Here is a 27,371-nt window from a genome sequence, read left to right on the forward strand (position 1 = left end):
CAGTTTCTCAGTCCCTGCCGATGAAAAACATCCCAACAGCATGATGCTGCCACCACCATGCTTCACTGTGGGGATGGTGTTCTCGGGGTGATGAGAGGTGTTGGGTTTGCGCCAGACATAGCATTTTCCTTGATGGCCAAAAAGCTCAATTTTAGTCTCATCTGACCAGAGTATGTTCTTCCATATGATTGGGGAGTCTCCCACATGCCATTTGGCAAACATGTTTACTTATTTTTTTCTTTAAGCAATGGCTCTTTTCTGGCCACTCTTCCGTAAAGCCCAGCTCTGTGGAGTGTACGGCTTAAAGTGGTCCTATGGACAGATACTCCAATCTCTGCTGTGGAGCTTTGCTGCTCCTTCAGGGTTATCTTTGGTCTCTTTGTTGCCTCTCTGATTAATGCCCTCCTTGCATGGTCTGTGAGTTTTGGTGGGCGGCCCTCTCTTGGCAGGTTTGTTGTGGTGCCATATTCTTTCAGTTTTTTAATAATGGTTTTAATGGTGCTCCGTGGGATGTTCAAAGTTTTGGATATTTTTTTATAACCCAACCCTGATCTGTACTTCTCCACAACTTTGTCCCTGACCTGTTTGGAGAACTCCTTGGTCTTCATGGTGCCGCTTGCTTGGTGGTACCCCTTGCTTAGTGGTGTTGCAGACTCTGGGACCTTTCAGAACAGGTGTATATATACTGAGATCATGTGACAGATCATGTGACACTTAGATTGCACACAGATGGACTTTATTTAACTAATTATGTGACTTTGAAGGTAATTCGTTGCACCAGATCTTATTTAGGGGCTTCATAGCAAAAGGGGTGAATACATATGCACACACCACTTTTCCGTTATTTATTTTTCATTATCTATGCATAGTCACTTTACCCATTTTTACATTGATATTTTAGTCATTTAGCAGACGCTCTTATCCAGAGCGACTTACAGTTAGTGCATACATTTTCAAACTGGCCCCCCGTGGGAAAAGAACCCACAACCCTGGCATTGCAAGCGCCATGCTCTACCAACTGAGCTACACGGGGCCATATACAAAAACCTACATATACAAATTACCTCGACTAACCTGTACCCCGCACATTGACTCGGTAACCCCTGTATATAGCCTCGTTATTTTTGGTCTATTGTGTGACTTTTCTTTTTCTTTTATTATATATATATTTTTTTTTACTTTAGTTTATTTAGTAAATATTTTCGTAACCCTATTTTCTTAAAACTGCATTGTTGGTTAAGGGCTTGTAAGTAAGCATTTCACAGTAAGGTCTACACCTGTTGTATTCTGCGCGTGTGACAAATAAAATTTGATTTGATTTGATCCCGGTTTCAACTGTACCAGGCAGATGGCAGACGTGTGGGCGAGTGGTTTGCTGATGTCAACGTTGTGAACAGAGTGCCCCATGGTGGCGGTGGGGTTATGGTATGGGCAGGCATACGCTAAGGACAACGAACACAATTGCATTTTATCGATGGCAATTTGAATGCACAGAGATAGCGTGAAGAGATCCTGAGGCCCATTGTCATGCCATTCATCCGCCGCCATCACCTCATGTTTCAGCATAATAATGCACAGCCCAATGTCGCAAGGATCTGTACACAATTCCTGGCAGCTGAAAATGTCCCAGTTCTTCCATGGCCTGCATACTCACACGACATGTCACCCATTGAGCATGTTTGAGGTGCTCTGGATCAACGTGTACGACAGCGTTTTCCAGTTCCCGCCAACATCCAGCGACTTTGTACAGCCATTGAAGAGGAGTTGGACAACATTCCACAGACCACAATCAACAGCCTAATCAACTCTATGCAAAGGAGATGTGTCTCGCTGCATGAGGCAGAAATGGTGGTCACACCAGATAGACTGGTTTTCTGATCTGTGACCAACAGATGCATATCTGTATTCCCATTCATGTGAAATATATATATATTCGGGCCTAATTAATTAATTTCAATTGACTGATTTCCTTATATGAACTGTAACTCAGTCAAATCTTTGAAATTGTTGCGTTGATATTTTTGTTCAGTGTAATACCCTTGTCACACAGCTCTGCCAACCTGATCCAAACTGTACTGACTGAGATATTTTTTTTTACACATTGTGCTTTCAGCACAGTTCCAGCCACTATGGTGGATGCGTAACAGTCCAGCTCAGTACAGCTTGGCTCGGCTTGGTTACTCTCAGCAGTGTGAAAATCCCTTAGAGTGTATAACACTGCAGAGAAACAGTGAAGGAGAAGGAGGAAAGGAGACGGTAAATAATACAGTATGTGTGAGACAAAGACATTATGAGTGATACCGTGTGTGTGTGTGTGTGTGTGCGCAACTCGTGTGTGTTTTTGTGTGACCCGTGTGCTGAAGGATCATGCCATCTCACCAGTTTTGACTAGATGGGATGCCGCTAATGTCAGAAGTGACTTTTCGCAGCAGGTAAGGACATTTAACATAGCAGGTTAGGTAAAATTGGTTAGGGTTAGGTAAAATGCAAGAATTCTCCCCTATGCGACTCGAACATGCAAGTGTTGACTTCACATTGACATTAACGGCATCCCTTCTAGACATGATCCATCTCACCAACCATCTCTCCTGCCAACTCACCACACCTGAACTCTGCTCATCATCATTCCTCTCCCATTTCTCTGGTATATAAGCAAGCTTGTTTTCCCTCAGTGTTTGTGGTGGGATGGGGCAGCACAATTCCTTTGCCTTTTGTTGGGAGTGACCTGACTAAAGTAAGTACATTACAGTTGAAGTCGGAAGTTTACATACACCTTAGCCAAATACATTTAAACACAGTTTTTCACAATTCCTGACATTTAATCCTAGTAAAAATTCCCTGTTTTAGGTCAGTTAGGATCACCACTTTATTTTAAGAATGTGAAATGTCAGAATAATAGTAGAGAGAATGATTTATTTCAGCTTTAATTTATTTCATCACTTCCCAGTGGGTCAGAAGTTTACATAGTATTTGGTAGCATTGCCTTTAAATTGTTTAACTTGGGTCAAACGTTTCGGGTAGCCTTCCACAAGCTTCCCACAATAAGTTGGGTGAATTTTGGCCTACTCCTCCTGACAGAGTGGGTGTAACGGAGTCAGGTTTGTAGGCCTCCATGCTCGCACACGCTTTTTCAGTTCTGCCCACAAATGTTCTATAGGATTGAGGTCAGGGCTTTGTGATGGCCACTCCAATACCTTGACTTTGTTGTCCTTAAGCCATTTTGCCACAACTTTGGAAGTATGCTTGGGGTCATTGTCCATTTGGAAGACCCATTTGCGACCAAGCTTTAACTTCCTGACTGATATCTTGAGATGTTGCTTCAATATATCCACATAATTTTCCTTCCTCATGATGCCATCTATTTTGTGAAGAAGTGCACCAGTCCCTCCTGCAGCAAAGCACCCCCACAGCATGATGCTGCCACCCCCGTGCTACACGGTTCGGATGGTGTTCTTCGGCTTGCAAGCATCCCCCTTTTTCCTCCAAACATAACGATGGTCATTATGGCCAAACAGTTCTATTTTTGTTTCATCAGACCAGAGGACATTTCTCTAAAAAGTACGATCTTTGTCCCCATGTGCAGTTGCAAACCGTAGTCTGGCTTTTTTATGGCAGTTTTGGAACAGTGGCTTCTTCCTGGCTGAGCGGCCTTTCAGGTTATGTCGATATAGGACTCGTTTTACTGTGGATATAGATACTTTTGTACCTGTTTCCTCCAGCATCTTCACAAGGTCCTTTGCTGTTGTTCTGAGATTGATTTGCACTTTTCACATCAAAGTACGTTCATCTCTAGGAGACAGAACGTGTCTCCTTCCTGAGCGGTATGACGGCTGCATGGTCCCATGGTGTTTATACTTGCGTACTATTGTTTGTACAGATGGTACCTTCAGGCGTTTGGAAATTGCTCCCAAGGATGAACCAGACATGTGGAGGTCTACAATTATTTTTCTGAGGTCTTGGCTGATTTCTTTTCATTTTCCCATGATGTCAAGCAAAGTGGCACTGAGTTTGAAGGTATGCCTTGAAATACATCCACAGGTACACCTCCAATTGACTCAAATAATGTCAATTAGCCTATCAGAAGCTTCTAAAGCCATGACATCATTTTCTGGAATTTTCCAAGCTGTTTAAAGGCACTGTCAACTTAGTGTATGTAAACTTCTGACCCACTGGAATTGTGATACAGTGCATTATAAGTGAAATAATCTGTCTGTAAACAATTGTTGGAAAAATTACTTGTGTCATGCACAAAGCAGATGTCCTTAACCGACTTGCCAAAACTATAGTTTGTTAAAAATAAATTTGTGGAGTGGTTGAAAAACGAATTTTAATGACCCCAACCTAAGTGTATGTAAACTTCCGACTTCAACTGTATACTGTGTAATTGTAATGTAGAACCCATGTATATTTATGTTGTTTGCAAGCTCATAGTTTGACCTAATGTCTGCACCGGCTTAGTATATGTTTTCTGTAGTGCAGCAAGTAATATCCTTTGCTTATCCTAACTTGTGTATTGCTATATGGTGTAGCCTACTTTATATACTACCGGTATTAGTTATGACACTGGTCAGTCACGTATGCTAATGTATTCTCTCCCCGTTGTATTCCTTCCAGACCCCCCCCCCATGTGCTGCTGTGTCCTTGTGCTGTGCCTTGTTAGTTTAGTAATAAAATAACCAGAACTGGGAAACCTTATCTTCGACCATCATTCCTGCATTGTTATAGATGCCCCATAGTGTCAATATCACTCCTCAACCTAAGTTAAGATACAGTCCACCATAGTCCTTTTCTTTAGCATGTGTGTGTACCTCTCCACTGCCTGGCGGAGGTGTGTCATCCAGGTGTTGCGCTCCTCCTTGGAGGCGGTGTGGATCTCGTACATCTCAGGCTCGTTGGAGGAGGCGCAGATTAGGAACATGGCCTTCTCTTCGTGGGCCACCTCCCTCACTATCAACTTCTGGAGGGAGATCACTGATGGCTTGTTGTCCTGGGGGAGATACAGAAGGCAGCTAGAAGTCACATTGAAAGAAAATGACACCAGGAAACACACTTCATAGTTCTAGAGCAGGGACCTGACTCCAATAATCAATTAATCATGATCTTCAGTTTAGAATGCAATTAGTTTAAATCAGCTGTGTTTGCTAGGGATGGGGGGGGGGGGGGAGAAAGTGTGACACCACTCTGGCCCCCGAGGAGTTGCCCATCCCTATTCTATACAGAAGACTGCTGTATCTGAATAAAAATATAAATGTTGATCCATCAGCCATGTTACATCAGCTGATATAAAAGATCCCAGAAATGTTCCATTATGTACAAAAAGCTTATGTTAGTGAGGATTTCTCCTTTGCCAAGATAATCCATCCACCTAACAGGTATGGCATATCAAGAAGCTTGATCATTACACAGGTGCACCTTGTGCTGGGGACAATAAAAGACCACTCTAAAATGTGCAGTTTTATCATACAACACAATGCCACAGATATCTCAAGTTGAGGGAGCGTGCAATTAGCATGCTGACTGCAGGAATGTCCACCAGAGCTGTTGCCAGATAATTGAATGTTCCTTTCTCTACCATAAGCCGCCTCCGTTGTTTTAGAGAATTTGGCAGTATGTCCAACCGGCCTCACAACCGCAGACCACATGTAACCACGCCAGCCCAGGGCCTTCCTGCGGGATCGTTTGAGACCAGCCACCCAGACTGCTGATGAAATTGTGGGTGTGTACAACGAAGAATTTCTGCACAAACTGTCAGAAACAGTCTTAGGGAAGCTCATCTGCGTGCATGTCGTCCTCGCCAGGGTCTTGACCTGACTGCAGTTTGGGGTCGTTACTGACTTCAGTGGGCAAATTCTCACCTTCGATAGCCACTGGCACACTGGAGAAGTGTGCTCTTCATGGATGAATCCCGGTTTCAACTGTACCGGACAGATGGCAGCCAGTGTTATGGCATTATGTGGGCAAGCGGTTTGCTGATGTCAACTTTGTGAACAGAGTGCCCCATGGTGTCAGTGGGGACAATGAACACAATTGCATTTTATCGATGGCAATTTGAATGCACAGAGATACCATGACGAGATCCTGAGTTCCTGCTCTGGATTGACGTGTGTTCCAGTTCCCGCCAATATCCAGCGACTTCGCACAGCCATTGAAGAGGAGTGGGACGACATTCCACAGACCACAATCAACAGCCTAATCAACTCTATGCGAAGGAAATGTGTCGCGCTGCATGAGGCAAATGGTGGTCACAGCAGATACTGACTGGTTTTCTGATCTGTGACCAACAGATGCATATCTGTATTCCCAGTCATGTGAAATCCATAGATTAGGGCCTAATGAATTTATTTCATTTTTCCTTATATGAACTGTAACTCAGTAAAATCTTAGAAATTGTTGCATGTTGCGTTTATATTTTTGTTCAGTATAACTTTCTTTTGAGTTCGTATGCCAGATTTGTCAGTGTTTTCCAGAGTGGAATTAACTAACATAAAAATTCATGACTCACCACAGTAGAGAAGACATATCTCTGGTCTTTCTCTTGGAGTAACAACAGGACATCTGACAGCAGCACAGCGAGAATATCTGAAATGAAAGGAGTTACATTTTCAGACCTGTTTGAGATCAATGATCAGACAGAAGAAAGAAGAGGTCACTTCAGACTATGGAGATGCAGCCTGAGGAGAGGTAACCCTGTTACCTTTGAGTCTGCCAGAGGCAGCCTTGTGGTTGACGGTCCCCTCGTGCAGCAGCCTGGGTCTGCCCAGAGTCAGGTCCTCTCCGCGGAAGACACGGCCATCTTTGACCTTGCCCAGGGACTTGGGCTCCATCTTGTGGGCGATGTCTCGGAGGCGCGAGGCTTTCTGATGGAGGTTGACCAGGGCATCAACCTGGACGATGCAGTCTTTGATCAGACTCAGAGACCTCGTCAGCTCCTCGTGCTCGTCCGTGCCCACTGGAGGGAGGAACGAAAAGACCCAGGTCAACTTCAGACACGCTGGGTCGATTACAACGAAGAGGCAGAAATTAACACGCTCCTGCAGGTTACCACTGCTTTTCTTAAAATGGGAGATAACATGCACCTGCGTGTTAAAATAAACTTTTGTCAACTCTGAGTTCAACTCGGGATAAACGGTACCACGAAAGTGGCTCACCTTTTAGCCAGGTCAATTTCTATGGCAACGAATTCTTCAGAACTATCCTGCAGGCTAACTCAGGACTAATTTCATTTATCCTGAATTAAGTGTCTAAGCAGCGAGTTGAGGACCGATGAATCCAGATACCTTCCCTCTCACAAAGATTGCATCATTGGTACATCATTGGTACATCTCTTGGTAGAGCACGGCGCTTGTAACGCCAAGGTAGTGGGTTCGATCCCCGGGACCACCCATACACAAAAATGTATGCACGCACGACTGTAAGTCGCTTTGGATAAAAGCGTCTGCTAAATGGCATATTATTAACTTAGTTTGAGAAAAGCTAAGGGTTGGTTAAGAGATGGCTGAGTTATTGACAAATCAGGAAATCAAATTTTAGATGTCCATTTAAATCCTTTGTAAATCCACTTTACAATGGCCTATCAACTTAACTTTGTAGGTTAATCAAAGACATCACCATAATGAACCATATTAAGTTTGGCATTGATATCTAAAAAAATAACGAAACATAACAATTCACTTTTTTGACTATGTAACGCTTAAAACAATCCAAAAAATATTCTCATGGACTAAAAGTCAGATTCATTCCAAATTTGGTCTTTGGACTCATCACAACAGTCCCTAAAGAGTTTGAGAAAATAACGTTGATGCATTCAAAGATGGCCACACTAAGGGGTTAGTCAAAGGATGGTGAGTTATTGACAAATCAGATTTTACGTGTACATTTAAACCACTGTAAATCTACTCCACAGTGGCCTATCAACTTGAAACTTGTCATCGCTATCATGGACATCCCTAAGATGAACCACACTGAATTTGTTATTTTTTAAAAGAAGTAGACTATTAACAACTCATTCTTTGCATATATACTGAGTGTACAAAACATTAAGAACATCTGTTCTTTCCATGACATACACTGAGCATACACAACATGACAGACAGACCAGGTGAATCCAGGTGAAAGCTATGATCCCTTATTGATGTCACTTGTTAAATCCACTTCAATCAGTGTAGATGAAGGGGAGGAGATCGGTTAAAGAAGGATTTTTAAGCCTTGAGACAATTGAGACATGGATTGTGTATGTGTGCCATTCAGAGGGTGAATGATTTTTGTGCCTTTGAACGGGGTATAGTAGTAGGTGCCAGGAGCACCGGTTTGTGTCAAGAACTGCAATGCTGCTGGGTTTTTCATGCTCAACAGTTTCCGGTGTGTATCAAGTATGGTCCGCCACCCAAAGGACATCCAGCCAACTTGACAACTGTGGGAAGCATTGGTGTCAACCAGTACTTAAGTAAAAATACTTTTAAGTACTACTTAGGTCGTTTTTTTTTATATCTGTACTTTACTATTCATATTTTAGACAACTTTTACTTTTACTTCACTATTATTTTATTCCATACATTTTCCCTGACACCCAAACGTACTCGTTACATTTTGAATGCTTAGCAGCACAGGAAAATGGTCCAATTCACACACTTATCAAGAAGTCATCCCTACTGCCTCTGATCTGGCCGACTCACTAAACACAAATGCTATATTTGTAAATGTTAGAGTGTGCCCCTGTCTATTCATACATTTAAAAAACAAGAAAATTGTACCGTCTGGTTGGCTTAATATAAGGAATAAGAAATTATTTTGAAACGTAAGTATATTTTAGCAATTACATTTACTTTTGATACTAAAGTATATTTAAAACCAAATACTTGTAGACTTTTACTCAAGTAGTTTTTCACTGGGTGACTTTCACTTTTACTTGAGTCATGTTCTATTTAGGTATCTTTTACTTTTACTCAAGTATGACAATTGAATACTTTTTCCACCACTGGTGTCAACATGGGCCAGCATCCCTTTGGAATGCTTCGACACCTTGTAGAGTCCATGCCCCAACAAATTGAGGCTGTTCTGAGGGCAAAAGGGGGTGCAACTCAATATTAGGAAAGTGTTCCTAATGTTTTGTACTGTCAGTATGTCTGTATGTGTGTCTTTCTCTCTTGCTCGCTCTTCTCTCTCTCTCTTCTCTTCCTCGCTTCTCTCTTCTCTATACTCTCTGTCTCCGTTTTCCACACACAGAGAGGCTCTTCAGTGACGGGGGGTGCAACTCCATATTAGGAAGCTGTTCCTAACGTTTGGTATACTCAGTGTATAACACTAATGCTACAAATCATAATCTCCTCATGAACCATGCATCAGATTCACTCCAGATGTTGTATTTAGACTAATGATTGCACATAAAGGAAGATACTGTAGTTCCTACATTCTTGCTTTGTTATCCAATTGATAGTGTCCTTTCTGTCATCCTGTGATCCCCGTTCATTGCTGCTCGCAGCTATATCTTTACTACTTATCGTTAATACCGTCTTTGGTGTGATTATCAATGCACAAGCACCTTTTAACCAACTCCTATCCATGGAGGCTCCTCAGAGGAAAAAGTGGAGGACCATCCTCAGTGAATTTCAGAAATATTTAAATAGTCAAACATTTAAAAACTATATTAAATATATTCCCGTCACCAAATAATTGATTAAAACACACTATTTTGCATTGAAGGTCTAGAGTAGCCTCACCAGCACACTGTAGGGTAGCACCATGGTGTAGACTGAGGACAGCTAGTTTCCGTCCTCCTCTTGATACATTGACTTCAATACAAAACCTAGGAGGCTTGTGGTTCTCACCCCCTTCTATAGACTTACAGAGTAATTATGACAACTTCCGGAGGACTTCCTCCAACCTATCAGAGCTCTTGCAGCTTGAACTGACATGGTGTCCACCCAATTAAAGGATCAGCATGAATCTAGTACTGAAATCATAAGCTACAGCTAGCTAGCACTGCAGTGCATAAAATGTGGTGAGAAGTTGACTCAAAGCGCGTGAAAGACAATAGTTGAACAGTTTTTAACAAATAATTTCTTCAAAAATGAATGAGAAGCAAGAGAGGGAGAGGAGAAAGCTAGCTACAGTGAGGGAAAAAAATATTTGATCCCCTGCTGATTTTGTACGTTTGCCCACTGACAAATAAATTATCAGTCTATAATTTTAATGGTAGGTTTATTTGAACAGTGAGAGACAGAATAACAACAAAAAAATCCAGAAAAAATGTTATAAAATGATTTGCATTTTAATGAGGGAAATAAGTATTTGACCCCTCTGCAAAACATGACTTAGTACTTGGTGGCAAAACCCTTGTTGGCAATCACAGAGGTCAGATGTTTCTTGTAGTTGGCCACCAGGTTTGCACACATCTCAGGAGGGATTTTGTTCCACTCCTCTTTGCAGATCTTCTCCAAGTCAATAAGGTTTCGAGGCTGACGTTTGGCAACTAGAACCTTCAGCTCCCTCCACAGATTTTCTATGGGATTAAGGTCTGGAGACTGGCTAGGCCACTCCAGGACCTTAATGTGCTTCTTCTTGAGCCACTCCTTTGTTGCCTTGGCCGTGTGTTTTGGGTCATTGTCATGCTGGAATAAGCATTCACGACCCAATTTCAATGCCCTGGCTGAGGGAAGGAGGTTCTCACCCAAGACTTGACGGTACATGGCCCCGTCCATCGTCCCTTTGATGCGGTGAAGTTGTCCTGTCCCCTTAGCAGAAAAACTCCCCCAAAGCATAATGTTTCCACCTCCATGTTTGATGGTGGGGATGGTGTTCTTGTGGTCATAGGCAGCATTCCTCCTCCTCCAAACACGGCGAGTTGAGTTGATGCCACAGAGCTCGATTTTGGTCTCATCTGACCACAACACTTTCACCCAGTTCTCCTCTGAATCATTCAGATGTTCATTGGCAAACTTCAGACGGGCCTGTATATGTGCTTTCTTGAGCAGGGGGACCTTGCGGGCGCTGCAGGATTTCAGTCCTTCACGGCGTAGTGTGTTACCAATTTTTTTCTTGGTGACTATGGTCCCAGCTGCCTTGAGATCATTGACAAGATCCTCCCGTGTAGTTCTGGGCTGATTCCTCACCGTTCTCATGATCATTGCAACTCCACGAGGTGAGATCTTGCATGGAGCCCCAGGCCGAGGGAGATTGACAGGTCTTTTGTGTTTCTTCCATTTGCGAATAATCGCACCAACTGTTGTCAACTTCTCACCAAGCTGCTTGGCGATGGTCTTGTAGCCCATTCCAGCCTTGTGTAGGTCTACAATCTTGTCCCTGACATCCTTGGAGAGCTCTTTGGTCTTGGCCATGGTGGAGAGTTTGGAATCTGATTGATTGATTGCTTCTGTGGACAGGTGTCTTTTATACAGGTAACAAACTGAGATTAGGAGAACTCCCTTTAAGAGTGTGCTCCTAATCTCAGCTCGTTACCTGTATAAAAGACACCTGGGAGCCAGAAATCTTTCTGATTGAGAGGGGGTCAAATACTTATTTCCCTCATTAAAATGCAAATCAATTTATAACATTTTTGACATGCGTTTTCCTGGATTTTTTTGTTGTTATTCTGTCTCTCACTGTTCAAATAAACCTACCATTAAAATTATAGACTGATCAAGTCTTTGTCAGTGGGCAAACGTACAAAATCAGCAGGGGATCAAATACTTTTTTCCCTCACTGTATATTTAATATTTTTTTCAGTTACTTAGCTAGCGAATGCAGTTAGCTAGTTTAGCCTACTCAAACACCTGGCTCAAACAGAGGGATGCTATGTTAGCTAGCTGGCTATGACCATTCAACACTGGAACTCTTCCAAGTCAAGGTAAGCTTTTGGTTTTATAAATCTATTGCCACCGGGGCCCGCCACAGACGTTTTTGTGAGAAGACAGATTTTAGGGATGTCTCATGGTCTGACAAACACCGCTCAAGGCTAAGAGTTATGGAGCGGTAAATCAGTGGCCAGTGATGGTTGCAATTGAGATCAGCTGTGCGGGTGATATCCATTTTTTATTGAAGGTTTAACGAGAGATTACCTTGTGATAGTACGCTGGCCAATGTTCATTGCAATAGGCCATCTCTGAACGTTAGGGAGAAATAATGTTATTCTTTCTATTCCAACAGTCCTTCAAGTTCCTGCCACAAAGTCCTTAACAGCAAGTTGGGCCTAAACCTTCCAGAGCTAGCGAGGGGAAAGACATGGGGCCCCAATTACGACCCGAGTTAAGCGCACGTAAAAGGAACGTAATTCCCTTTATGCCCTTTCTCTCTATGACCTTGAACTTAAGCATGAGAATAGCATGGAAACCGAATGAAGGTGTGGCGGCAGTGTGTCTACAGATACGCTGTATTCTGACTGACTTCATTCCACCACCTTTACAAGTGAGGAAACCATGAATAAGGTTTAGAGAACCTACCAGTTCCAATAGAAATAACAGCATTCTCCATGCACTGTAACTTATAAATGGATAAGAGCTATTGATAGGAGCTAGGTAAATGAGTAATACATTTGAAAAAGGGGATTGTAAATACACATAGGAATTGTTTTAGATGAGTTTTCCTTATGATCCCAGGAGATGAATGTGAAAACAAGTCATATGGAAGCAAACTGAAAATCATATCAACATTACATGTATTACGGCCCCTTTTCCACAGGGAAATAGGCTATAAACAGCTGTGCTGTTATTCCAATTTTTTATTGTGAGCCCTCATAATTTGCATGGATGAAATTTGGACACCCAAGCTATAGGCTTCTGTAGGGCTGAACCTGCCGAGTAGATGTATGCGCTTTAGAATGTTTAAATTAAAGCCTATGCCAGGGCTTTTCTCCGTTTTATTTTACAATTTGTATCATGTTAAATATTAGCCACCATCGGGCGCCACATACATTTATAACGACGCCAGGACAGCGGAGTCACTCACCACCTTCCGGAGACATTTGAAACCCCACCGCTTTAAGGAACACCTGGGATAGGATAAAGTAATCCTTCTACCCCCCCTTACCCCACCCCCAAAAAAAAATGTTTTATTGAATGCACCAATTTGTACGTCGCTCTGGATAAGAGCGTCTGCTAAATGACGTAAATGTAAATGTATAACTGTCACTTTAGTGTTCATTTTCTTCAATTCGTAGCTTACATTTTGCATCATTCCATGCCGTTTACCTTTCTTTCCTCTGTCACATCAGTGTAAGTTGTTCCTGAGGGTCGCTAGCATTAGTGGATCATATTAGGCTAACGTTGTGCAATAATTTGGGACATGTAGCCTATTTGAATCATTATGGAACTCACGTAGCAGGTTAAACCTGGAGCCTGGCGCACGGTTCCCTACGACTGGACCCATCATACAGTTCCATGATTAGTGAGAATTAGGGTAGGTTTATAGGACTATTGTTCAACATCTATTGTACACTTTTTCCCCCACCTTCCAATATTTAATGGATTGAACTTGAAATTGACAACTTTCAGGATGAATCAAACCGCTATTTTTTTATTCATCAATATTTTTGTGTGTAAAGGCTCTCCAAATCTGTTTTATGATTCATACATACTTTCATTAACCCTAAAATGTGCCTAAATAATCTACAAGATCAGAGTATTTTTAAATCTACCAGTTGGTGCTGAAACGGAGATGAAGAGATGGCATTATTTCATTGATCCATATATTCTGAAGCAGTTGTCTCAATGTATTCTATTGAGTCTGTCGACAAAATTATAATTCAAGCTACACCATATTTAAAGGGATGTCTTAAGACAAATGTACTGAAAACTCCACTGAATAAAAACTCCACAAGAAAATCTGTTGGCCAGCAAGTGGGAGGGTTTTCAGCGGTTGAATGAAATGTATTCACAGCGCAAGGTAGCCACACCTGCATAGCACGTTACGCGACTGAATAAGGTAAGTCAGAATACCAAATACTGAGAAGTGCGTAGGAAAGGTGTGCGTAGGAAAGACATAAATTCCTAAGTCGGGATCGGGCCAAGACATAAAGCGTCTGTTTCCTTACCTTCTGTGTTCTGCACAATGCGTTCCACCAGCACTGGGTACTTCGTGATGCGCTGAGTCACCAGTAGAATACACTCTGTCACTCCTAATCTTCTCACAATGGACAAATTGTTGATTTTCTGGAAGGAAAAGCTACATATTTTATACACAGTTCATAGACCATGTAGTGTAATCAATAAATATTTCTGGTTACACACAGGAGGCCACAATAGCTGAATTTGAAAAAGTCTCATATGTTCTTAAATAACCTACTGTCATTAATGTTTCCTATCCTATTTAAGTTAGCGCATGGTGGATTGGACAGCTGGACAGGATTTTTGTCAATGTCTCTACTATAGTAATGGAAGCAATAACAACTTACCCGTATGAGGTTCTGGAACTTCTTGTTGTTGTGCAGCTGCTCCTTGTAGTAATTGACAGCCTCTGTGTGGTGGCTACAAAAATCACCATAGCTCTCCTTCATCCGTTCCCCTATCTCACCTGAAAACTGGAGAGGAGACAAGGATGAGAACTGTCTCAGTATTGTTAGAGCGTCTTCCCAGGCTCCTCTGATCACCTCCTTTCACTGACAAGTTTTTAATTGTAAGGATTTTTTATAGAGAGGGAGACTGGTAGTAGGGGCATAGAGCGTGGCCGAGACGGGGCTCGAACCCCCGTCGCCAGAGGGGGCATATGTGATCTGGAGTCAGCAGCTTAGGCTGTGTTTACACAGGCAGCCAATTCTGATCTTTTGCCACCAATTGGTCTTTGACCAATCAGACCAGATAATTTGCCCATAATTGGGCAAAAGATCAGAATTGGGCTGCCTGTGTAATCACAGACTTTGACCATTTTACATTTTAGTCAGTCATTTAGCAGACGCTCTTATCCAGAGCGATGTACAGTTAGTGAGTGCATACATAATTTTTTAAAATTGTATTTATTATTTTTTTTATTCATACTGGCCCCCCGTGGGAAACGAACCCACAACCCTGGCGTTGCAAACGCCATGCTCTACCAACTGAGCTACATCCCTGCCGGCCATTCCCTCCCCTACCCTGGACGACGCTGGGCCAATTGTGCGCCGCCCCATGGGTCTCCCGGTCGCGGCCGGCTACGACAGAGCCTGGATTCGAAACAGGATCTCTAGTGGCACAGCTAGCACTGCGATGCAGTGCCTTAGACCACTGCACCACTCGAGACCACTACACCAGACTCCGGCAATCTCTGACAGGTTCACTGAGTGTACAAAACATTAGGAACACCTTACTAATATTAAGTTGCACCCCCTTTTGCCCTCAGAACAGCCTCAATTTGTCGGGCATAGATTAGAGGTGTTGAAAGCGTTCCACAGGGATGCTGGCCCATGTTGACTCCAATGCTTCCCACAGTTGTGTCAAGTTGGCTGGATGTCCTATTCTTGATACACACGGGAAACTGTTGAGCATGAAAAACCCAGCAGCGTTGCAATTCTTGACACACTCAAACCAGTGTGCCTGCACCTACTACCATACCCCATTCAAAGGCACTTAAATCTATTGTTGCCCATTCACGCTCAATGGCACACACACAATCCATGTCTCAATTGTCTCAAGGCTTAAAAATCATTCTTTAACCAATCTCCTCCCCTTCATCTACACTGACTGAAGTGGATTTAACAAGTGATATCAATAAGGGATCATAGCTTTAACCTGGATTCACCTGGTCAGTCTGTCATTTAAAGAGCAGGTGTTTTTAATGTTTTCTATATCTTATTTTCCCTTATAAAAGGCAAGGAGGCAGAGAGGAAAACAGTCAAGGTAATTGGTATACAGCGTCTGAATTAATTTTTCTCTACCTGCAAATAGGGGAAAAATACAAGTCACTGTGTGTGTGAGGGTGAGACAGAATTAGAGAAAGTGTGTGTAACACTGTGTGTGTGTGTGTGTGGTGTCTCTACCTGTGTGGTAAGGATGTCAGCGAGTCTCTGTATGTTGTAGTTCTTGTCGCTGCCGGGCTGCATGGCGTCTCGGCGCCGCTCTTTGAGGCGGGACAGGAAGTGTGTGTGCAGCTCCAGCAGGCTCTCCAGGCGCGGGAACAGACAGTCCAGACACCGCTCATCCATCTGAAGGTGCTCTTTCAGCTCCCTCACGTACACATGCAGCATGATTTTCAGGGTCCGTACGTGATGCATCTCTGTCTGCATCAACTCTGTTGGGATAAATAGACAGAACGACAGACAGACACAGACAGGGGGTTCAACATCTAATTAGCCTTTTACAGGAATTTGCTTTTCATCCACCGGACTCCATTATTGATTGTAGATCCAGACAAAGAGATAAATGGAACAATTGACATTGAGAGTTGAGGTTCTCCATTCTCATAATTCACCTTCTAATTCTAAACTTAACCACAGATATAACTATAAAAACACAATGAAAGCCTACATAAAACACGACAAATGTAACAAAATGTATAATTTATTTTTTATTTTTTATAAGACATCAAAAGACCATGTATGACAAACTGACCGTAGATGACGTCCTGTCTCTTGACCATCTCCTTGGTGTGTTTCTTCAGGTACTGTTGGTCCACAGCCAGGCTCCATGACTCCACATCCAAGTCCTGGGCATCTGACTCCAGATCAGCTCGAACCGCAGAGTAGTACGCATCTGGGGGAGGGGAGGGGCACGGAACAGCACGGCACGGCTCAGGATTAGTGTTGAGGTTGAGGCTGGCTGCAGCAGTGTGACTGTGTGTGTGTGTAGCACAACTCAACTCAAATAATTAGGATTAGTGTGTGTGTGTAAGCAGCACAACTCAAATGTATTTTTAATGCGTTCAATAGGTGATGTTCGTTAATGTCACATCATATGATTTACCAATATGTGCAATTAATAAATAATAATCCTACGCTATGATTAGTGGCTATGACCACTAACAACACATACTGATCTCCTGTAGTCTGGGTGGATGACTGTTTTGTCTTTCTACTGTAGCAGCACTAGCTACATCACTGCTAGACAACCTGGGATAATCATACAGTCTCTCTCACACACTCCAGCTTAATGAAACTGGGTGAGGTCCCATCTCTCTCCCCCAACAGCCCACGCTCTCTATATGTCAGCCACATAACCTATGACAACAGCGTTGCACAACCCTCCTTTTGGAGAGCTACCCTCCTGCAGGCTCTCTCTCCAACCCTAATCTAGCACACCTGATTCTACTAATTGGCTGCTCAAAAAGCCTGCCCACCTGGCTGTACGGTACTCTCTCTCATGTATCTAAGCTCTAACGAGCAGCTCCCTCCCTAACCCACTCACCCTCTACGATGATGGAGTCAGTGGTGGAAGGGGCCAGAGACACCGCGTCCTCGTTGAAGCGCTTGATCCCGAAGCGGAGGCTGTCCGTCTCGTCCATGTCCCCTGGGAGGGATCTGAAAGAGGAGCGCCACAGGTCCAGAGTGGCGTACATACTGAACATACTGAGAGACTACAAAAACACTAACACTACAGACACAGCTACAATACAGAGGTCCTGAATGGCATACTGTCCTGAGACTATACAACTACCACAAGACACAGATACACTAAACACCACCACTGGCATAGGAGAGAAAGACACAGCTTACTAAAGTGGCATACGTGCTGAGAGAGACTATACTACCACAGATGGCAAAGACACAGCTACATGCCTTCCGCAGCCTGCCTGCAAGATGCCCTGTCTACGACAGCACGATGATAGCGCTGGCTGTTTTAAGCTCTGTCTCGCCTCAAATCAAAAGAGCTGCAAAATGCACCTGACAGTTAGCTGCAGCATGTCACCTATTAATAACACATCACAGACATGTAGAAAATCTAGAGCCAAAACCAGCTTTTAGCTGGAAGGAAATAATGTATAAATAGCCTAGATTTACATGCAACACAACCACCAGAATCTTTTCACTTAAAGGTAAAATGTATTTGTTTAAAAACTAACATTGAAAGACAATGAGACCAAGACAAAGGCATCCTATGCAGCTTCCTCTATTGGATGGTAAATTCAATTATACAGAGCAGTGGTATAGAGTCTATACAGATGATTTAGGGCAGTGGTATAGTGTCTATAACTACAGTCTATTATGACAATGGTATAGCCTACATAGCGGTGGTCAATACACTGCTATTGACCAGCGGCTAGCTTATGTAGCCTACCTGACTGATTGGTCAGGTGGCTAGCTGTTGTTAGTACTAACCCAGAGCTGCTGTTGTGGCTGTGGTTGAGGTTGAGGCTGGCTCCAGCAGTGTGACTGTGGCTGGAGGAAGAGCTGTTGGAGGCGGCAGGCTGAGCACTGGGTCCCCGTGGGGTGAGGGTCATGCCTGGGACTTGCGGCGAGCCGGAGGGGCCATCAGGGGCCGGCGAGGACTTGTCCTGATCCCACTCCCTCAGGGCTGGGAAAAGACGAGAGGAGGATGAAGAGGAGGATGAGAGATGGTTAAAGCGCTGCTTGCCCCAGTAACGCTGCAGCCAGGCGCGAGGCAGAGAACCCTGCAGGAAGCGACAGGTGAGGTGGTCTCTGTGCATCAGCACCCGGACCCCCAGACGGCCAGACAGACCCCAGGAGGGCCCCCAGACATTGACCCTACGTTGGGTAGGTCTGGCCCGACCAACCCCCTTGTTAACCTCTAGCTCCATAGTGTCGGTCTGTGTCGCAGGAGTAGAGGTGATGCTGCTGCTCGCACTGTAGGCACGGAGACCGAGACACACATGGCTTTATATGCCCACCCAACTCCTGATCTAGTACATTCTAGAGGTCACGCATGCCCCTTTCCTTTTCTCTCTCTCTCTCTCGTTCTTTTTACATCTCTCTCGCTCTCTCTCTTCCCCGCTCCCTCCCCCTCCCCACGATCTCCCTCTCTCTCCACCTCCACCTCTCTGTTTCCTGCGGGGGCTGTGGTGTGTGATAATAGGCAGAGACTAACAAGCAGGAGGGGAGATGAGAACACAGGTGTCTGTCAGTCAGAGTCCTGCTGCTCTTCAGATGACTGCTGCAACTGAAGATAAGCAGTGTAGATTCAACCCTCACCTACATGAGCAGTGTAGATTCAACCCTCACCTACCAGACTGCTGCTACTGAGGATGAGCAGTGTAGATTCAACCCTCACCTACCAGACTGCTGCTACTGAGGATGAGCAGTGTAGGTTCAACTCTCACCTACCAGACTGCTGCTACTGAGGATGAGCAGTGTAGGTTCAACCCTCACCTACCAGACTACTGCTACTGAGGATGAGCAGTGTAGGTTCAACCCTCACCCACCAGACTACTGCTACTGAGGATGAGCAGTGTAGGTTCAACCCTCACCCACCAGACTACTGCTACGGAGGATGAGCAGTTTGGCAAAAAGAAACATTTTCCGCCATAATTCCTCTTGGATCACTAAGATTAGGATCTGTATGTATCTATTTCATAATTATTGTTACGTTTATTGATCAGATATTATGCATTTCACCAGAATTTCCACAACTACCAACGCAAAAATTATAATTACCACAGTTTTCGAAGTCCGAAAAAGTAATAAACAAATAAATGTATATTTAAAAAAAAATTGCTCCCCTAATGAAAAGGCCTGAGTTACACATAATACTGAAAACAAAAATACACTGAACAAAAATATTTCACTGAGTTACAGTTCATATAAAGAAATCAGTCAATTTAAATAAATTCATTAGGCCCTAATCTATGGATTACACATGACTTGGAATACAGAAATGCATCTGTTGGTCACAGATACTTTTTTTAAAAGGTAGGAGCGTGGATCAGAAAACCAGTCAGTATCTGGTGTGATCACCATTTGCCTAATGAAGTGCGACTCATCTCCTTCGCACAGAGTTGATCAGGCTGTTGATAGTGGCCCACTCTCCTTCAATGGCTGTGCGAAGTTGCTGGATATCCAGAGCATCCCAAACATGCTCAATGGTTGGCGTGGTTACACGTGGTCTGTGGTTATGAGGCCGGTTGGACATACTGCCAAATTCTCTAAAATGATGTTGGAGGCGGCTTATGGTAGAGGAATGAACATAAAATTATCTGGCAACAGCTCTGGTGGACATTCCTGCAGTCAGCATGCCACTTGCACTCTCCCTCAAAACTTGAGACATCTGTGGCATTGTGTTGTGTGACAAAACTGCACATTTTAGAGTGGCCTTTTATTGTCCCGAGCACAAGGTGCACCTGTGAGGTGCACCTGTGTAATGATCAAGCTTCTTGATATGCCACACCTGTTAGGTGGATGGATTATCTTGGCAAAGGAGAAATGCTCACTAACAGGGATGTAAACAAATTAGATAAATAAGCTTTTTGTGCATATGGAAAATGTCTGTCCTTTCATTTCAGCTCATGAAACATGGGACCAACACTTTATGTGCATAAAAAAGTGACTTTTTCGGAAAAAGTAATTTCTCCAAGGTCTTTAGAGTTAATGTTGGTGTATTGGGACGTGGATATGTGTGGTTCTAAGTTATTTTAGATGTATTTCTAAATTTAATGGGATCCTATGGGCAAATGGCATAACATGATATGCCTATAAAGTATCTAAATATGTGGGATACGAACCAAAAACTGTCTTGGGATATAAAAACAACAGTATAGGCAAGTGTTAAAACAGGTACACATGTCAAAATGGGGAATATCATCTAAGTGCCAGGGTTACTCAAACTACAGATTGTGGCTGAATTAAATCTGGTTAACACAACCATTTTTCATATTTCTTGACAACCTACATAATCAAATAACTGATGTTTAACAAAAACTCTATACAAATTGGTGTAAGCAGTGGTCCTAGTACACAATTAAAGTTACCAGCACAGCACACCCATTGACTATAAATTAGAATTTGCTTATCATTATTACTGAAATTAAGGTTCTCATTACAGACCTAAAAATTATGCGGTAATGAGACATGCGTTTCAGTAATGAGAGGCCCTTAGCTCAATCTGCAAGTAATAGGAGGCAAATAAAATAAAATAGTATTTGTCACATGCGCCGAATACAACAGGTGTAGACCTTACAGTGAAATGCTTACTTACAAGCCCTTAACCAAAAATGCAGTTTTAAAGAAAAATAAGTGTTACGTAACAAATAGATAAGTCAAAATAAAAAAAGAAGAAAAACAGAAAAATAACAAATAATTAAAGAGCAGCAGTAAAATAACAGTAGCGAGGCTATATACAGGGGGTACTGGTACAGAGTCAATGTGCAGGGGCACAGGTTAGTAGAGGTAATATGTACATGTGGGTAGAGGTAAAGTGACTATGCATAGATAATAAACAGAGAGTAGCAGCAGCGTAAAAATAGGTGTGTGTGTGGGGGGGGGGGGTTGCAATGCAAATAGTCCTGGTAGCCATTTGATTAGCTGTTCAGGAGACTTATGGCTTGGGGGTAGAAGCTGTTAAGATGCATTTTGGACCTAGACTTGGCGCTCCGGTACCGCTTGCCGTGCGGTAGCAGAGAGAACAGTCTATGACTAGGGTGGCTGGAGCCTTTGGCAATTTTTAGGGCTTTCCTCTGACACCACCTGGTATAGAGGTCCTGGGTGGCAGGAAGCTTGACCCCAGTGATGCACTGGGCCAGACGCACTAACCTCTGTAGTGACTTGCGGTCGGAGACCGAGCAGTTGCCATACCAGGCGGTGATGCAACCAGTCAGGATGCTCTCGATGGTGCAGCTGTAGAACCTTTTTGAGGATCTGAGGACCCATGCCAAATCTTTTCAGTCTCCTGAGGGGGAATAGGCTTTGTCGTGCCTTCTTCACGACAGCCTTGGTGTGTTTTGACCATGGTAGTTTGTTGGTGATGTGGACACCAAGGAACTTGAAGCTCTCAACCTGCTCCACTACAGCCCCGTCGATGAGAATGTGGGTGTGCTCGGTACTCCTTTTCCTGTAGTCCACAATCATCTCCTTTGTCTTGATCACGTTGAGGGAGAGGTTGATATCCTGGCACCACACGGCCATGTCTCTGACCATGCAGTCATGGGTGAACAGGGAGTACAGGAGGGGACTGAGCACGCACCCCTGAGGGGCCCCCGTGTTAAGGATCAGCGTGGCAAATGTGTTGTTACCTACCCTTACCACCTGGGGGCGGCCTGTCAGGAAGTCCAGGATCCAGTTGCAGAGGAAGGTGTTTAGTCCCAGTGTCCTTAGCTTAGTGATAAGCTTTGAGGGCACTATGGTGTTGAACGCTGAGCTGTAGTCAATGAATAGCATTCTCACATAGGTGTTCCTTTTGTCCAGGTGGGAAAGGGCAGTGTTGAGTGCAATAGAGATTGCATCATCTGTGGATCTGTTGGGGTGGTACGCAAATTGGAGTGGGTCTAGGGTTTCCGGGATAATGGTGTTGCTGTGAGCCATGACCAGCCTTTCAAAGCACTTCATGGCTACAGACGTGAGTGCTATGGGTCGGTAGTCATTTAGGCAGGTTACCTTAGTGTTCTTGGGCACAGGGACTATGGTGGTCTGCTTGAAACATGTTGGTATTACAAACTCAGTCAGGAACAGGTTGAAAATGTCAGTGAAGACAATTGCAACTTGGTCAGCGCATGCTCGAAGTACACATCCTGGTAATCCGTACCTTCAGGCTCTGATCAGTCCCTACACCCAAACGAGGACATTGCGTTCATCCACCTCTGGCCTGCTGGCCCCCCTACCTCTGCGGAAGCACAGTTCCCACTCAGCCCAGTCAAAAAAACAAAAACAAAAAACATATTGTAAAGTGGTTATCCCACTGGCTATAAGGTGAATGCACCAATTTGTAAGTCGCTCTGGATAAGACTGTCTGCTAAATGACGTAAATGTAATCCGTCTTTTCCTGCGGCCTTGTGAATGTTTAACTGTTTAAAGGTCTTACTCACATCGGTCACGGAGAGCATTATTACACAGTCGTCCGGAACAGCTGATGCTCTCAAGCGTCCGGGTTAGAGACCCGCTCCTTGAAAGCGGCAGCTCTAGCCTTTAGCTCAGTGCGGATGTTGCCTGTAATCCATGGCTTCAGGTTGGGGTATGTACGTACAGTCACTGTGGAGACGACGTCATCGATGCACTTATTAATGAAGCCATTGACTGATGTGGTGTACTCCTCAATTCCATCGGAAGAATCCCGGAACATATTCCAGTCTGTGCTAGCAAAACAGTCTTGTAGCTTAGCATCTGCTTCATCTGACCACTTCTGTATTGAGCGAGTCACTGGTACTTCCAGCTTTAGTTTTTGCTTGTAAGCAGGAATCAGGAGGATAGAATTATGGTCAGATTTGCCAAATGGAGGGCGAGGGAGCGCTTTGTTTGTGTCTCTGTATGTGGAGTAAAGGTGGTCTAGAGTTTTTTTTCCCTCTGGTTGCACAATTAACATGCTGGTAGAAATGAGGTAAAAACTGATTTAAGTTTCCCTGCATTAAAGTCCCCGGCCACCAGGAGCGCCGCCTCTGGATGAGCGTTTTCCTGTTTGCTTATGGCCTTATACAGCTCATTGAGTGCGGTCTTAGTGCCAGCATCGGTTTGTGGTGGTAAATAGACAGCTACGAAAACTCTCTTGGTAAATAGTGTGGTCTACAGCTTATCATGAGATACTCTACCTCAGGTGAGCAAAACCTTGAGACTTCCTTAATATTAGATTTTGTGCACCAGCTGTTATTTACAAATATACACAGACTGCCACCCCTTGTCTTACCAGAGGCAGCTGTTCTATCTTGCCGATGCACCGAAAACCCTGCCAGCTGTATGTTATCCATGTCGTCGTTCAGCCACGACTCTGTGAAACATAAGATATTACAGTTTTTAATGTCCCGTTGGTAGGATATTCTTGATCGGAGCTCATCCATTTTATTATCCATTGATTGTACGTTGGCTAATAGGACTGATGGTAGAGGCAGACTACCCACTCGCCGTCGGATCCTTACAAGGCATCCCGACCTACGTCCCCGATATCTCTGTCTCTTCTTCATGCGAATTATGTGGATTTGGGCCTTGTCGGGTGTCTGAAGTAAATAAAAAATCTTTGTCCAGTACGAGGTGAGTAATCGCTGTCCTGATATCCAGAAGCTCTTTTCGGTCACAATAGATGGTGGCAGAAACATTATGTACCAAATAAGTTACAAATAACGAGAAAACACACACACAATAGCACAATTGAAAGCCATTATGAGTCAGCAAACAATTGACCACGTCACTAAAGCCCATTCATGCCTCCATGTTGGTAAGGTAATGGTTCTTAAACTTTTTCCCAATTTGAGCTTTTTAGTCATTTCGGTAACGAGAAGGTTAAATGTCTTAAAGGGATAAGATCCTCATTCTGAAGGCCTACAGTGCATTCAGAAAGTATTCAGACCCTTTGACCTTTTCTACATTTTGTTATGTTACAGCCTTATTCTGAAATGGATTAAATCATTTTTTCCCCTCAATCTAAACAAAATACCCCATAATGAAAAAACAAAAAACGTTTTTTATGTCACAATATCACATTTACATAAGTATTCAGACCCTTTACTCAGTCCTTTGTTGAAGCACCTTTGGCAGCGATTACAGCCTTGAGTCTTCTTGGGTATGACGCTACAAGCAAGTTCTCCCATTCTTCTCTGCAGATCCTTTCAAGCTCTGTCAGGTTGGATGGGGAGTGTCACTGCACAGCTATTTTCAGGTCTCTCCAGAGATGTTTGATTGGGTTCAAGTCCGGGCTCTGGCTGGTCCACTCAAGGACATTCAGAGACTTGTCCCGTTGTCCTGTAGGAAGGTGAACCTTTGCCCCGGTCTGAAGTCCTGAGGTCTCTGGATCAGGTTGTCATCAAGGTTATCTTTGTACTTTGCTCCGTTCATCTTTCCCTTGATCCTGACTAGTCTCTCAGTCAATGCCGCTGAAAAACATCCCCTCAGCATGATGTTGCCTTCACCGTAGGGATGGTGCCAGGTTTCCTCCAGACGTGACGAGTTCAATCTTGGTTTCACCAGACCAGAGAATCTTGTTTCTCATGGTCTGAGAGTCCTTTAGGTGCATTTGGCAAACTACAAGCAGGCTGTCATGTGCCTTTTACTGAGGAGTGGCTTCCATCTGGCCACTCTACCATAAAGGCCTGATTGGTGGAGTGCTGCAGAGATGGTTGTCCTTCTGGAAGGTTCTCCCATCTCCACAGAGGAACTCTGGAGCTCTGTCAGTGACCATCGGGTCCTTTGTCACCTCCCTGACCAAGGCCCTTCTCCCCCGATTGCTCAGATAAGAATGATGGAGGCCACTGTGTTCTTGGGGACCTTCAATGCTGCAGAAATGTTTTGGTACCCTTCCCCAGATGTGCCTCGACACAATCCTGTCTCGGAGCTCTACCGACAATTCTTTCGACCTCATTGCTTGGTTTTTGCTATGGCATGCACTGTCAACTGTGGGACCTTATATAGAGAGGTGTGTGCCTTTCCAAATCATGTCCAATCAATTGAATTTACCACAAGTGGACTCCAATCAAGTTTTAGAAACATCTCAAGGATGATCAATGGAAGCAGGATGCACCTGAGCTCAATTTCGAATATCATAGCAAAGGGTTTCAATACTTACGTAAATAAGGTATTTCTGTTTTTTATTTCTAAAAAACTGTTTTTGCTTTGTCATTATGGAGTATTGTGTGTAGATTGATGAGGAAAATAATGTATTTAATACATTTTAGAATAAGGATGTAACGTAACAAAATGTGTTAAAAGGGAATGGGTCTGAATACTTTCCGAATGCACTGAATATGTGATGAAATTAAATGAACTTGTGCTCATCTAAGGACTTCTCCTCTAGATGTTGCATCATGAGTGAATAAAACTATTTTTTTTTAAATGAATTTTTACAGCAACTTGAAAAACTGTTGCAGTAATGAGAAACATGTCCACAGACACTGTGCTTTTACGTAGTAAATATTATAGTTTAATGTAAACTTCAACTAGTATACACATATATACATATTTTTATGATGTATGGAAACTACAGCAACATAGTTTGTGTTTTATTCAAATAAGTTAGGTTTTTCTAAAGTTAAATAGTATATTTTGGTAATGAGAATTTGGGGTCAAAGTGTATAAAATTCAGGCGAAAATGTAAAATGTATTTAAAATAAAACACTGCGCCATAAACTGTGCATCTTAGTCTTCAGAATGATAGTGGATTGTTGCAGATGCATCATGGTTTCCTAACTCAATTTGCTACTACCATGGTTAAAACTGGTTTCATGAGAATCACCCATCCACCCTCATCCACCAGCCTGCTGCTAACATCAGCCCTCATCCACCAGACTGCTGCTACTGATGATGAGCAGTGTAGCTTCAACCCTCATCCACCAGGGAACAAGTCTGATTGACGAGGGAACATTATTAATTAATCTCAATAAAAATGATGCGTCTACATATTTTGCCCTATCCACATAAAAACAAAACAAAAATCGGAAATGGGAATGTAAAGTATGGAGTTATTTTTTCTGTTGGGGAGTTAAAGGATAACTTTACTCAAAAAAACATATTTTGATATTTAAGCCACTGTTAATATGGTCTCAGAAAGTTGTGCATGCCAGCAGCAACGTTTAAAGGGCCAATCAGCAGTTGGATGGACTTATAAATGAATGATATGTACCCATTGATTCTTGAAGAATATAACTTATGCCTCATGAGCGTAATTCAAATGTCTCAACCCATCAAGTACCCAAAATATAAGCTTGCTGTACGCCAACGTAAACAAAGTAAATGTAAACAAACACTATATAGCCTCAATACATGGTTAAAACAATCATTTTTATATCATGGATGGTCAGTCCTTGAATCCATAGCTCTGTCTATGAGTTTGAGAGTGGTTACATTTCTCCAGTTCCTTCCCTCACCTTTTTACCGAAATAGTGGCGGGGAGTTTGCTTTTTTTAGTGTTTCTACTGCTGATTGGCCCTTTAAGATAAAGCACTTTCAGTAAAAAGCAAAAAAGTGTGATCATCACACTTGTGCTCTATCTTGAAAATGTAACTGCTGACATGCACACTTTTAGGGACCATATCAACAGTGGCCAAATACTAATACAAACACACAATATTTTTATTTTTTTTATAAAGTGATCCTTTAAGGGACAGAGATAGAAACCATTTCAACTCATCAACTAAACGTGATGACTAAACGTGTAACGGTCATGCAATATTTTATGGGAGGTCCTTCCAAACAAAAAGGAGCAAACAACAACACTAACCCTGTGGCAACTAGAAGCTTCCAGGTTTAATGGGAATAGTCTAATATACTGTAGATGCCTGGTTCCCTGGAGACCTGATCTTCACTTCCTTATCACCTCTAGAGACTGTCAGCTTGCTTGCTTGCTCATTGGTCACACACACATACTTTCTCTATCTCACTCTCAAACACTGTG

General features: G+C 43.2%; 1 protein-coding gene across 1 annotated transcript in view; it reads right to left on the reverse strand.

Moving 5' to 3' along the window:
* Positions 1-27,371, reverse strand: part of LOC311149015 (rho guanine nucleotide exchange factor 18-like) — a gene marked incomplete at its 5' end in the record, with an annotated part of 145,648 nt that overhangs the window by 24,116 nt on the left and 94,161 nt on the right. Inside the window, 9 exons of the mRNA XM_084186086.1 lie at positions 4,809-4,987; positions 6,503-6,579; positions 6,695-6,949; positions 14,024-14,141; positions 14,384-14,509; positions 15,941-16,191; positions 16,512-16,652; positions 17,304-17,416; positions 18,215-18,410. Of these exons, the coding sequence (XP_084042212.1) occupies positions 4,809-4,987; positions 6,503-6,579; positions 6,695-6,949; positions 14,024-14,141; positions 14,384-14,509; positions 15,941-16,191; positions 16,512-16,652; positions 17,304-17,416; positions 18,215-18,410 (1,456 nt within the window). The remainder of the gene's footprint in view (positions 1-4,808; positions 4,988-6,502; positions 6,580-6,694; positions 6,950-14,023; positions 14,142-14,383; positions 14,510-15,940; positions 16,192-16,511; positions 16,653-17,303; positions 17,417-18,214; positions 18,411-27,371) is intronic.

This window comes from Coregonus lavaretus (assembly GCF_964263955.1).
Source record: "Coregonus lavaretus genome assembly, chromosome: 21".
Lineage (NCBI taxonomy): Eukaryota > Metazoa > Chordata > Actinopteri > Salmoniformes > Salmonidae > Coregonus > Coregonus lavaretus.